Source organism: Aptenodytes patagonicus, chromosome 13, assembly GCF_965638725.1.
Source record: "Aptenodytes patagonicus chromosome 13, bAptPat1.pri.cur, whole genome shotgun sequence".
Classification (NCBI taxonomy): Eukaryota; Metazoa; Chordata; class Aves; order Sphenisciformes; family Spheniscidae; genus Aptenodytes; species Aptenodytes patagonicus.
This window is the reverse complement of record NC_134961.1, coordinates 13,392,864-13,405,754: the sequence shown is the minus strand read 5'-3', so window position 1 is coordinate 13,405,754 and position 12,891 is coordinate 13,392,864. Positions and strand designations below refer to the sequence as shown.

Here is a 12,891-nt window from a genome sequence, read left to right as displayed (position 1 = left end):
TCAAAGACAAGTTCAGACCCTGCAGGAAGTGGTTCAGCATCTCCCTCTTCCCAGGTATGGGAATGGATTCATGGCAACCCCTTAAGCTGGAGTCTCTGCATAATTTTCACTTCACCTCAGGAGTTGCCCAAAATGCATTGGAACCAACTGCTCTTAAGTGTATTTTCTGCTGGAGGAAGCTGCTTTCAGGTGGAGCGGTCCACTGGAAAAGACTATTGTGGAAAATGAGGTTGCCTTAAAAGAGCAAGAAATTTAGTAGTTCAGTTGGCGTGATCTTATCAAAAAGGATAGGTAATTCGGCCTCAAGAAAAACAATGAGCTGGCTAGGTAGAAATAGTAACCTAATTCTGGGGGGCTGGTGTTCCCCTGCAAGTCAGCCACTGTTAACACTACAGCAGGCATGGACATAAGAGATGGTCACCTTGTTCTGCTTGAGAACCAGAGCTACACTGAAACTTAACAACACTGTCTCCCATAACAAATATCACAGCCAGTAATAAAATACATGACACTGTTTTCACTGACTTCTTGTAACTTCAAGCAAGACACTGATAGACTGCTTTGGACCCTTGAATTCTGAACACAACATAGACAAATGCAGTCTCGTATTCTGTACTCTTATTACAAAGCCAGTGAAAGTGCAAGTTGTCTGAAAATCCAAAGGTTAGAAATTTCATTCAGACTGATGCATGATGAACCCAATAAGCACATTATTAAAATTACCTTGCTCTCTATAATTTAGGAAGTCTAGATCCATATATTTGGTGCTGCTATCCAGAAGGCGTTTACTTGTATTTACAGATTAACAGCTGCTGCTTGAAAATCCCAACTGCCAGAGCATAGTTAAAATATAGAGGATGTTCAACGTTATTCATTATTATAATGAAGATGCTAATATTTAAGAAATTACTTTCTGAGTTAAAAGTCTCCCCTCATCACATTTGTAGGCAAACCAGTAGTGTTTCTTCAAAGTAAAACGCCATCACTTTGTACCAGTCACTGAGTGTAAAAATGTGAAGATTTTACAGAACACTAAAATCCTTCTGAATCACTAAGATGTAGCTAAAAATAAGTTTATGAAATCGGCAATTTAAACAAAAATTTACTACGTTTCAACTTGTTGCAGGCATTGCCCACGTATCTTCAGTCTTTGAAGGAGGCTGTCTCTTGCCCTGTAGAAAACATTGCAACGGTTTCAAAAACTTACTGTTTAGCTGAAGTGAGGACCCAGCTCCACATAATCTGGCGTATGCAGTTGAAAACTTGTACTAAAAGTGCCTCATAAATCAAACTTCTTAAACATTTTGTATTTTATTTCAAGTAAAAAGATGTGAAAGTGAAAAGAAATTTGCCTGTTGAATTTTCATTCCTTTTATTACTTCAGAGTTTTAATCTTCAAATTTTATAGATCTAGATGTGTATTTGTCTATGTATACTTTTTTGTTGGCAGCAGGTTGAAATCCAAGACCGATTCCTCTGTGTTGCTTCAAGTCCATTGCTTTATCAAATTCCATCTTCAGAGCCTGCTGTAACTTTTCCTCCCCTTCCCTGTTCAGAGCCATGTTCGGTTTGTTTGTAGTGGCTGAGAGATTTCCAATAGCCACAGAGCCCTTTTTAAAGCCACCCATCAGTCTAAAAAACTTCATTTCTTCCTCAGAACTTTGAAAAGCAGCTGTACTCCACTGGCCGAACTTTGTATCCTGTGAAGCAAAACAAGGTTAACACTAAAATTAAATAATACCAAGATCAAGGAAGACAATTTCTGGCTGTGTACCATGAGAACAGAACCAGCTACAAAAACCTGACAGGTTTGACAGAGCTGGGAAGCAGTCATTCCACAGGTAGTACCTCTCAAAGGACGTGATAAAAGAATGATGTAACCCTGCATGAGTTCATCTTCATTAGCATTTCAGTTCATTTAACCTGGAGACAGGGTTTAATGTGCTTTCAGAATCTCCTTTCCCTCTGTCTTTAGGAATCTTGACTTTTCTGCTCTCTGGATAATATTTACCTAGCTCAAAGAGCCAGACGTTGCCCAATCATTTCTCTTATTCTAAGGCAATTGTCAGACTTAATCCTCTTTCTCTTTCACTCTGTCACTTCGTACGGTTATCTTTTCATTTTCCTACTGCCTAGTTAAGTAGCTGTTGTTCTCAGCAGTGTTTTGTTATGTTAGTTTTGGAGATAGTGTTCAATCTGGCTCATTTGCTTTAAGTAATATTTGCATTCTCATCCCACTAATGACCACTAATATTGCAAGGGTGCAAAAACTGAGGGCATACCCTTATCCAACAGGACTAAATATAGTACTCTTCAAGCCTCCCCTCCCTCGCAGTTTGCCATTCCTTTCCTCTGCCTTTCACTGTATTCTTTGAACTAGTTCACTCCTTCAGGATTTTTCTTTTGTGTGCAGATACTGGCTCCTTTCTGAGAGTATAAGTAATGTCCAAGTAAAATCAGAATTCAACCGTTGGTGGATAACCCAAAATACATCATATGATTTACAAAGTTTATGAACTTTTGGCTTACTTAGGAACAGGCTTCATTACCTAAGGATCTTACTTGACTCCTGAGCTATAGCTAGGAGCTCTGCAGTCATTTATAACTATTTCTGGCGGGACTGCTACTCCTAATTTTTCTTTAAAATTGGGGGTGGTATTAAATGGAAGAATGTTTTGTCATTAATTAAATAGACTGAGCTGGCTACATCAGAGGAAAAAATGTGAATTTAGCAGTGTGTTTATGTAAGCCTGAAATCCTTCCAACTGAACAGTTGTAGCTTGCATAAAACAGTCATTCTCCACTAGACAGCCAACATGACACACAGCATGCTACACAATATTGCAGGCAAGCTGTAGCAGGTTTTTTAAGTTAAAAAAATGCAAGGCTGGAGTATCATTCACTATCACAGGCCAGAATACCTGCTATTAAAAGAAAGCTATCCATGATACTTCAGTATTTTTACCTTGCTCAAAGACAAGTTGCTGTATAAGCCCAGGTCTGTGACACAGATGCATGCACACATACATGTGTATATATATGTCCTCCCTTTGGAATGGGAGACATCTGCACAGATGCAAAAATAATTATGGCTTGTCAAACCCTGTAATTTCTTTTTTAAGTGAATTGCTGGCAGGCATTACACATAGCTTTTGCTGCAGCATTTCCAGCTCTTTGTGAAGCGGATGAGTTAGTTTTCATAGCTTCTATTCTTCTGCATACTACTAAACAGAGACAGATCAGCACCAAAGAACTGAGATCCCCTGCCAAGGATGTCATTTTTCTCAGTGACTTCAGAGACTATTAGACAGTTGCAGTTACAGAGCTATTGCAGTCTGCCTCCCACTATGTAAAAACCTACAGGAGTTGTTTCTGGGATTTGTTTGAGGTATATTCCAACTTTCTAGGCATACTGGCAGTCTTGCAAGACAACTAAGAATCCTGAATTACTAGCAAAGCTTTCTCTCCTCCTAAATCTTATTACCCCTGCTAAACACTACTGCAACAGTTTCCACTACTTTACTGTAAACCTGTCAGGAGGCAGGCTGAGTAGGATGCAAAAGCAAAGAATGAAGAATCATCTTTCAGAGGTGGAGGAAAGATGTAGAAGTTAGGAGAGGGCTGCCTGTAAATATCACACACATGCATTATCAGTTGTCACCCCTTTTACCTTTCCATGTGCACCTGTTTCTGAATGTCTGCAAAGTCTTCCAGATAACAATTCAGATACAATTCAGTGACTGCTATATCCATAGCCTAGAATTATTTGTATTTCACAGTAAGCAGAAAATGCTTCTGTAGCAATTTGTAATGGCTCATTCTCCAGAGGAAGCAGAGAAAATGTTGCTTTTGAGGACTGATGATGGGAATTAGATCTCTGTACAATGCCAACTGCTGTTGGGAGTTCACTGGTCAGCTCCCAGACTCTCTTGGGATTGTACTAACTTCTTCTATAGCATGACCTTAAATTTACAGTCAGAAGGAAGACTGTTGTGCCAAGCCATGTACCTGAGCCACATACAAAAAAGAGTGCAGTGCTTTTTTCAGGAACTTGCTCCGGGACACAATATTTCCATCAGATCAAGGTCTAATTTCATACGTACCCGTTCCACTTTGGGACTGAAAACTTTAGTTTTGCCAGATTCTCTATCGATTTCTTCTTGCAGAGCCTGCCGCCTCACCTAGCATGCAGAAAAAACAGCACAAGACACTATCTCCTGTGTGTTACATGACAGTTAATTTAATTCACAGTGAAAAGATAAGGGAAGAATGAAATAATTAGTTATCTTCAGAAATTTGCAAGGATAATTAGAAAGTTGCATGTGATTCTTTTACACACTCGAGAACTGATTTTTCTAGGAGTATTTTAAATGAACATTTTGCTGTATCAGATATGTTTAATCTTCTAACTGCAGGTAACAGCTACACTGAAACTGCTAACTTGATGAGAGGCAAAGAAACCTGTATTTAACTTAATAAGCTACTTAGAAGCTTCTGACATTGACTGGAGCTGTACATTTTGGACTTAACCATGGAAGGCAAAGCACATTTTAAGCAGAGCTCTTTTTAGAGAAATCTTGGCATAGATGAGCAACCAAGCAGGTTTTTTGTTACAAATTCTGTGCATACCTTAAATGCTGACTTGCTTTAAATCTTACACAGTTAAGACAAAGCATACCTTGTCTACGTTAACTTCATCACAGTTTCCTTTTTTTTCCTGCACAATAGTTACATCATCCACATGTTCCTGTAAAACAGGAAAAAGCTTGTATGAATATTTTTATCCATTCTGGTTAATTAGAATTTACACAGCTCTGACCACAAAAGTAGTAAAAACACTAAGCAATACAGTAGTACTATTTTGGCAAAAGAAGAAATAGTCAGATCTAAGCTGGAAATGCCAATTAAGCCTGTGCATTTCTTTGCAGGTACTTTCTCCCCAAGGCTTGCACAACAGAAAGTTGAGGAGATATCCTCTTTGTTAAAAAAGGATAGTAAGGGATTTTTTTTTAAATTCACACATTAAAATGGACTTGCCAACATCACTGGCACATATAGTAACGTTTGCAGGCAGGGTCATTTCAAATTAAACAGTTTCATAAAACTTGAAATTTATACTTTAAATGAGGGACAGAAAGAGCTAAAGTAAAAAAAATGTAAAAAATGGTCGTATGATAATGGTCCCTCTGAATGCACAGGACAAGCTTGAAGCATGTTGATCCCACTAGCCACTTAAAAACCACAAACAAACAAACAAACAAACAAAACCAATCAAGAAGCAGCTGCATTGTGCTTAGCCTTGTACAAATGCAGAGTAGATGATGGTCTCCAAGGAGCTTCCAGTCTGGAAAGAGCACGAGAAGAGGCGTGACACATACATAAAGTGTCTCCTACAATGGCAGCAAACAGCACTTTAGTTCCACATTTGAGAGCAAGGAACAGGGAGCTGATGTGAAGAGACGGAGCAGCTACAGCAGGAATGGATGGGCAGGATGGAGGAGGTAAATCAGTGGCAGAGTCCACAAGCAGTCAGATACTGATAACTCTTCCACAAAGTGCAGCCCTTCAGCAGCTTTCGCTCCCATTGACTGGCATTTCTAGATCATTGCCCTCAGCCTTTCTTTTCCAAATTTGTAATAAGGATAAGATTTTTGGGCATCCACTGTAACAGGATAAATAATAAGTCCAGGATAGTGGTAAATTAGAGCCATAAGCTTTAGACCAGCCTGGAAAAGGTGGCCAAAGGGATGATCTATTAATACAGCTAACAATAATCCAAGCACGAAATAGCAAGGGAACACTAAGACAAGGAAAAGATTTGTAACATACTTCTGTCAGCAGAAGCTGCTGTTACTTTTTTGAGGGTTTACAGTTTTATTTAAAGTCATGAATGATTTACCTCGTTTTCCAAAGCTACCTTTTATACATTGATTTCACACACACACAAGTACATGCACCATTAAAAACGGCGAGAACACTGTCTGCAATAAGGAGAGCTCATTCCCTTGGATGAAAAGAAAAAAACAAAAAAACCACCCCAATTTACTTCTAGATGGCCTGGTACTGTCTTTTCAGATCTATTAAAACAAGCAGGAAAACTGTCGTGACAGGATTCTGCAAACAGCTGCAACATACTTTTTTTTAGCTGGAAGGTGAAGTGGCAGACAAGGAGGAAGGGTGCACCCCCATCCCTGCTAATTCACAGCACATCACTGACCTGCTGAAGGCTACTGTGTGGCAATTATTAACCCCTCTGGAGGTGTGTCAATCTTCCCCCAGCTTCACGGAAGGGGAGCACATTCACACGTGGTAGGATTATGCTATCTGCAGACAAACAATTTCAAAGAAGTAAACTGAGTCCTCACTCTTCCTCAGTCTGCCCAAGTTGACTGTAATGGCATCCAATGGGAAAAACATCAATCATTCATTGGTATTAAGTGGGTATCACTCCACCTTGTCTTTAAAAACTTACTCTTTTGCTTGCTGCACAAGCCCAACAGGATTTTTTCAAGGCAGGCAGCAGTGTGTGTGACACACTGTAGACTAGAAAATGGTTCAGGACTATGGTACAGTTAAATGCAAGACTGACATTATCAGCCGTTTATTACAGCAGTGTCTTTTGGCCTGGCAAGAACTAGATTTCTCTAGAACTGATTTACCCAAACTTCTCAATCTTCAGGAGAATTTCTCTGAAGTACTTTTTATTATTAAAGGACAGAGCTGAATATGGGAAAGAGAAACAAAACATGCACTACCCTACACCCTTCTATTGTTTGCAAGGTATTTGCTGTGTTTTCCATTGTAATGGTCATGCAAGTTTACTTGTCATTGTTAGGCTTATCTTGCCTCCACAGAATGTGAGCAGCTGCAAGAATCCAAATAATGTCTAACAGTCTCAAAAAGGCAATGTCAATTTAATTAGAATATATATCCCAGCAGTAAAACCACCTTGTCCTTTGAAAGGTTAGAAGGAGAAACCTAAGTAAAAAGCCCCAAACATCTGCTCACCTAATGACTGATAAGCATACCCACTCCCAACACAAACCTTTGTGGAAAAAGCCTGTATCTGGGTCTCCATGAAGGCTGAAGAACCTGCTTATATAAATCTATATTTAATTATTAGCACTAGACCCCAGAAAGCTGCCAGGTTTCCACAGAACATGAAGAAACTGCATATATGAGTGCATAACAAAGCAAAGCACACCATGAAGCGTGCTTGAGAGGCAGCTAGCGCTATGGCCCGCTCTATGCCTAGTTTACAAAAATCTTCAGTGATGCTTTATTAACTACTGCTTGACTTTTAAACAAGCCAAGCATTCAAAGTTCTTGATAAAAAACAACTGGAGTGCAGTTTCCCATTACCTATGAAAATAAAAACAAGCTCCTAATGACTTGCAATGAGCTATTTTCAAAGTTTCTTAGGCAGCTAAAAATACAGATAGATACCTACTGAATTTCTCAGCATCTCACAGCTTAATTTCCAATGATGACAACAGACGTTAGGCATGTAGGTACTAACTCTAGGCACTTAAATAGCTTTAAAATATGACCCTAATCAGATTAAAAAAGTTTAAAAAAAAAAAGTTAAAGCAATAAAACCAGATCTTAATAGTATAATTTTTTTGGGGGGGGGGGGGGGGGAAATCAGAGAAGAAACCTCTGTATTTCAAATCTTTCATCAGTTCCTCTCCATGTTTGTTTCATCTCAGAAATGGCAGTACTGCAAGACTCTGGGATGGGATTTCCTTTAACAGTCAGTCTGGATACAATTCCAGTTACCTTGTTATAATTTACACAGCTCTTATATCTGTTTATTTTCTTGCATAGATTTATTTTTTAAATTAAGAATTTGTGTTTAGGTTGTTCTGTAGTATTTTCTATCAGAATTTATACATCAATGCTCTAGGCCTAGTCTACACTTAGGATTCTTAGGATCTTCTCTAAAGTTTTGTCCAAGTTAGACAACAGATTTTGGCTAAATTTCCCCCTTGTTTCTACACTGTGCAATTCCAGCAGTGACAGCAGCAAAAGCTTGAGTAAAAGTCTAATAAACACAGTTAGATGCACTCATGCTGCCAACATTACCAGCCTGCTCAGGTTAAATGACATAGTATTAAAATCCTATTTTACAGGAGTGTTGCTACCTTGCTAAGAGCAACTGAAGGAGGGATAGAACATTTATGACTGTATATATTAGGGTTTTTTGTGCCAATACTTGCTGTTAGTTGTAACATTTACATTTTCACAATTGAAACACTAGATGACTACAGCAGTAAGCAGTAAAAAATACTTTCCCGTGTTTCACAACTATTACATGCTGAAATCAACAGATCAGCTGATCCTGCTTCGTAAAACCCCGAGGAGGGCCCCTATTGACCTAAATGTAACCTAAGGGTCTGAACAGGCAGAACAGCCTGCAAAATAGGATACTGTCTACCTAAAAAGCTTCCAATTCCTTGGCAGGAGGGTGCAAAGATACCCTCTTCTTTACAACTTACCAGTGCCTCATTTCCCATGTCTTCTCTTTTGATCTTTTTATTTTTTGCATTTGCTTTTGAACCTTGTTCTTCAGCAGAGTCCTGTGGTGGTACTTTTTTTCTTTTCTTCCTTTTTCTGTCACCGAGCATATGATTACTATTGCATAATACCCTATCTACAACATCCCCTGTGACACATTCAGCTCGCTTCATTTCACTCTCGTTGTTCTTATTGCTTTCTAGTGGTGTTATTTTTTGGCTTTTAGATGCACTGTCATTGTTTAAAGAAACTTTCGAATATGTTGTTTCCTCCTCTTTCTGAATCTTCTTTTTCTTCTTGATTACTTCATTATTGTCCTTGATATTCTTCCTGCATTTTTTTCCAGAAAGTTCTTCTTCCTCTGACTCAACTTTTTGCTGTGCAGGGAGATGCTTATCAGGAACTCTGTGACTGTAGTCTTGATCATCTTCACATGTTAAGGAGGAAACATCTTTGCTTCTCTTCTTCTTCCTCTTGGTCAATCTGATACCTCCAGAGTTCTCAGTAATGTCCTCTTCCTCTCTATTTGTCAATGTAATTTCCTGGAAATTCTTTCTTTGCCTTTTTCTGAAGTCATTTAATGCAATGGGGCTATCAGGAACTCCATGGATGTTGTCCTGATTATCTGCTGGTAGTAAAAAGGAGTCAGACTTATCTTTCTTTTTCTTCCTCTTCTTTCTTCTCACATAACTCTCCCCATCATTCTGGACAGTATCTGTTCCATGGTTTTCGCCAGTAAAAGCTTTTTTTTGTGAAATGTATTTGTGTGGTTTTTTACAAACTTCTTCAGACTGTTTATGTTCACTGTCCTGGATATCTTCTAATGCTAAAGAAAAAATGCGTTTCTTCTTTTTTTTCTTAGTTACTTCACCATCCAATCCCGAATTCAAAGCAGTATTCTTTGTGCTTTTTTTAAAAGCAAATTCATTTTCCTTAGTACCATCTGTATGATGATTTGAAAACTCCGTATCACTACTCTGATTATTCTCCAATGATAAGGAGGAATGACATTGGACTTTTTTTTTCTTCTTTTTGAGAATTTTAATTTGTTCCTCTGATTCTTCTTGAGGTTCTGAATCCAGATGGCCTTCTACATTCACAAAGCTTTCTGAATGTGCTTCTTTCAGTAATTCAGAGCCAACTCTCTTTTTCTCTTTTTTCTTCTTCTTCTTCAGTTCTAATTGGTCTAAACATTCATCTTCTTTTAAATTTTCCTTTTTCCTTACCTTTGTTTTTGTCTCAAGCTGGTCATCATCCTCAGTTTTAGTAACAGTTTGAACATCTTTCTCAATTTTAATGATAGTCTGGCTCCTGCTACTTTTCACCTTTTTCTTTTTCTGTACAGGTTCCTCATGAACTTCTTTTATCTTTTTCTTTATTATCATTCTAAAAAATGAAATGAAGATGTTAGCACACCACTTCAACAAGATGACACAAGTCCTAGTCTATTTGATCGTCTTTTATTTTGAAACCATTCCATATCTTTCATTGTCCCTGACACTCTTTTTCCTATCTCACAATCCACTTTCTGTGATGGGAGGGAACCAGAACTGCATGCAGGACTGAAAATACAGTCTACTGGAGTGGTGAAGGGGTGATTTTTTGTCTTGTTCTTTTTTGCTGTCCTAGTTAGTTTGTAACTTTGTTTGTCTTTTTGACAGCTGCCGAGCATGACATTTTCACAGAAATATCTACCCTCTAAAAATCTTTCCTAAATGACAAGACACATACATATATATAAATCGGTAAGTATAGTTAAGATGGTTTTCCACCTACGTATGACTTTTCACTTATTTAGCATTGAATTTCACTTTATTGCCCACTTAGCATTAAAAGATCCTTTTAAGGCACCTTAGTCATTACCCTGAATTTGCTTCTGTTTGTGATTTCTCATCCTTGCTATCCGTTTCCTTTCTCGGGACATTTATGCCTATGAGCAGGTTACAGCAGAGAAGCCTTTGGGACCCATCTGGTGACACTCCCTGTCTTTGCTGAGAAACCTATTTATTCCTACTTGGTTTCCCATCTTTTAATCAATAACTAATCCACAGGATTTCTTTAAGCGCCTCTTGTAAGGCACCCTGTCAGAATCCTTTAAAAAAAAAATCCAAGTATACCATAATATACCTATACCGGTTACCTGCACGCTTGCCAGGGCTTTCAAATAAAGCCAGCAGATGCCTGTGACCGCCGCCGCCCGCTCCTGCCAGACCGTGCTCCCCGGGAGCCGGGCTGACGGGCCCAGGGCTGCCCAGAGGCACCCCCTGCGCCCTCGGAAGGAGCCGGACCCGCCGACTGAACCCGACTGCAGGGGCCCACCCAGCTCCACGCGGCGAGGCGAGGCGGAGTCACCCCGCATCCCGCTCCACTTCTGCCGCCCTTAGCAGGAGCGGAAGGCGGCGGCTGCGCACCGTACCGCCCCGCACGGACACCGCCCCGCACGGACACCGCCCGGGTGGGAGCTCCGGGAGCGCCTCCGCCGGGCAGGCCGCGGCCTGAGGCAGATCGCCTCCTCAGGCCGCCCTGCCGCCGCTTACCTGCCGCGGCCCACGTGCAGCTCCCGCCGCCCCGCGCCGCCCCGCCGACCCGGAAGGGGAACGCGGCCGCGCCCGCCCCGCGACGGGGACTGGCGGAGCGGTTGCCGCGGCAACGCGGCGCGGCATGGCGGCGGGCGGGCGGCCGCCGAGCCTCTGGGAGCGGGTGTGCGCAGGTGGGAGCGCCTCCCCCGCCGATGGCGGGGCTGCCGGCCGCCGGGGGAAGGGGGCGGCCCGGCCCGGCCCGGCCCGGCCCTGAGCGGGCCCCGTGAGGGCTGCCCTGGCCCTGACCCGGCTCTGCACCCCCGCCGGGAGAGACCCCCGGGGAGGGCCGCCGGCGCCGTCCCTCGCCGCCTCGGTCACGCGGGGCTCTTCAGGGCCGCTCCTCGCTGCTGTCTGGGCCGAGGCCGGCGCCGGGCTCCTGCCCCGCCCTTCCCGTATCAGCGCAGTGGAGCCGGGGCGCGGAGCCGGCCCTGCGGAGGTGTTGGCTGTACCTGCCTCGAGAAGAGTGCTGAAAAACCGCCCTTCTCGCCACTGAGAGCAAGTCCAAATGCGTTTCCACTCATGAGCGTTACGTTACTTTTTATTGTCATCATCTTCTGACAGAAACATACCTTTGTGTGTGTTTGTGCTGCCAGTAGGGCCAAAAGCATCGGCTTATTGCAATAGTGTCACGGCCTCTGGTTTACCATGCGGTAACCTGCACCCTGCGTGGATGCAGCTTTGTGGGTTATCCTGGTAAGGGAGTTAGATTATTGCCTTGGGAAAGCGGAGAGGTGGCAGTGTTACTGCTATTATGCAAGTTCAATGAATAGAAAACTTCTGTTATCAGAGTCCAATTCTAAGAGCAAAAGTCTTGGTCTTTTCCCAAGTCTGAGAGCAGTGAGACTGATCAGGAAGCTGAGAGACCAGCACCATAGTTCTGCGGTGCCTGAATGGGGTTCTCTTCGTTTAGTGCTTTATAATGCCTTAAAGTAGGTATTTTGCATTAAAACGGCCATTTTAAATGTAGGAATAAAGTTGCTTATTCTAATATAACTCAGCTGAGGCATCTGTAGTACACATGGAGATCCCTGGTATCACTACTTCCTAATTATAATGGTAGGATGGTAAACCTGCTGAGTTTGGCTGTAAGAATTTTCTGTATTGTGTTATCTGTAAGATTTTTTTCATATCAGGTCCATTGTCCTCCTCCTTTATTTTTCTCATCCTGACTCAGTAATCTATGTGGGTCATGCCCTGCTTTTGCCTTTTTTTTTTTTTTTTTGAAAGTGGAGCCAGTAATACTTAGCAATGTCCTGGGGATTTAATTGCTTATAGAGGAATTCAAGTTGAAAAGCACTTTTATATACTAATAGAAATAATAGTTAATTGTGTGCAAACATCTGCATTTTACTTACATTAAAGTATTTAAAATTATTATTTTGGTCAAAAATCTTTTTGATTAATCATTTGATTTTGATTTTACTTACAAAAAAGTAAAGGGTTCTTTTATCACTGAGAACCCTGACCTTGACTTAAAGCCAAGATGAGGCTCTAAAGTTCTCACTTGTTTTAAAAGATTAGATACCGTGTTAAACTAATGTTTGTTGTAATTTTTATTGTTTCAAACCAGAATCAGTTTTCTTCTACCTTTAGAAACTAATGTTTGTTTAGGAGAAAAATAAATATGTTTTTAAAGTCTTCTGGATAAATGTTGTACTTCTTTTTACTTTTAGAGTATGAAGCAGAACAACCTCCGTTTCCAGATGTTTCTGAATCAAAACATGGATCTGTGAGTATAGTTCAAGTAAAAAAATCTGCATAGGGCTGGCTTTAAAAGATTTTAAATAACCAAATG

The 12,891-nt window shown here is 40.9% G+C and overlaps 2 protein-coding genes across 4 annotated transcripts in view; one reads left to right on the top strand and one right to left on the bottom strand.

Moving 5' to 3' along the window:
* Positions 1-1,292: 1,292 nt before the first annotated feature.
* On the bottom strand, positions 1,293-11,096 carry KNOP1 (lysine rich nucleolar protein 1). Of its 2 annotated transcripts, none has more exons than XM_076350565.1 (5): positions 11,055-11,096; positions 8,499-9,903; positions 4,679-4,747; positions 4,104-4,181; positions 1,293-1,700 (listed from the first exon to the last, which is right to left on the bottom strand). In XM_076350565.1, exons 2-5 carry the CDS (start codon positions 9,900-9,902, stop codon positions 1,389-1,391), a joined length of 1,863 nt encoding a protein of 620 aa, XP_076206680.1. In that variant the 5' UTR covers position 9,903; positions 11,055-11,096; the 3' UTR covers positions 1,293-1,388. The 2 variants fall into 2 exon arrangements, with proteins under 2 accessions (XP_076206680.1, XP_076206681.1); XM_076350566.1 differs by lacking the exon at positions 11,055-11,096 and adding an exon at positions 10,658-10,822.
* A 79-nt stretch (positions 11,097-11,175) lies between these two features.
* IQCK (IQ motif containing K) overlaps positions 11,176-12,891 on the top strand; it is a 54,386-nt gene continuing 52,670 nt past the window's right edge. For both annotated transcript variants that reach the window (XM_076351548.1, XM_076351547.1), the window contains exons 1-2: positions 11,176-11,227; positions 12,770-12,825. In XM_076351548.1, coding sequence (XP_076207663.1) covers positions 11,179-11,227; positions 12,770-12,825 — 105 coding nt within the window. In that variant the 5' untranslated portion in view covers positions 11,176-11,178. The remainder of the gene's footprint in view (positions 11,228-12,769; positions 12,826-12,891) is intronic.

Bases quoted from the DNA above. Each gene is read 5' to 3' on its own strand.
- KNOP1 (XM_076350565.1), bottom strand. From the start codon at position 9,902: ATGATAATAAAGAAAAAGATAAAAGAAGTTCATGAGGAACCTGTACAG. The intron at 4,748-8,498 runs GTAAGTTGTAAA...CCTGTTTTACAG, and splicing joins ACATGGGAAATGAGGCACTG to GAACATGTGGATGATGTAAC. The intron at 4,182-4,678 runs GTATGCTTTGTC...TCTGCATGCTAG, and splicing joins ATGAAGTTAACGTAGACAAG to GTGAGGCGGCAGGCTCTGCA.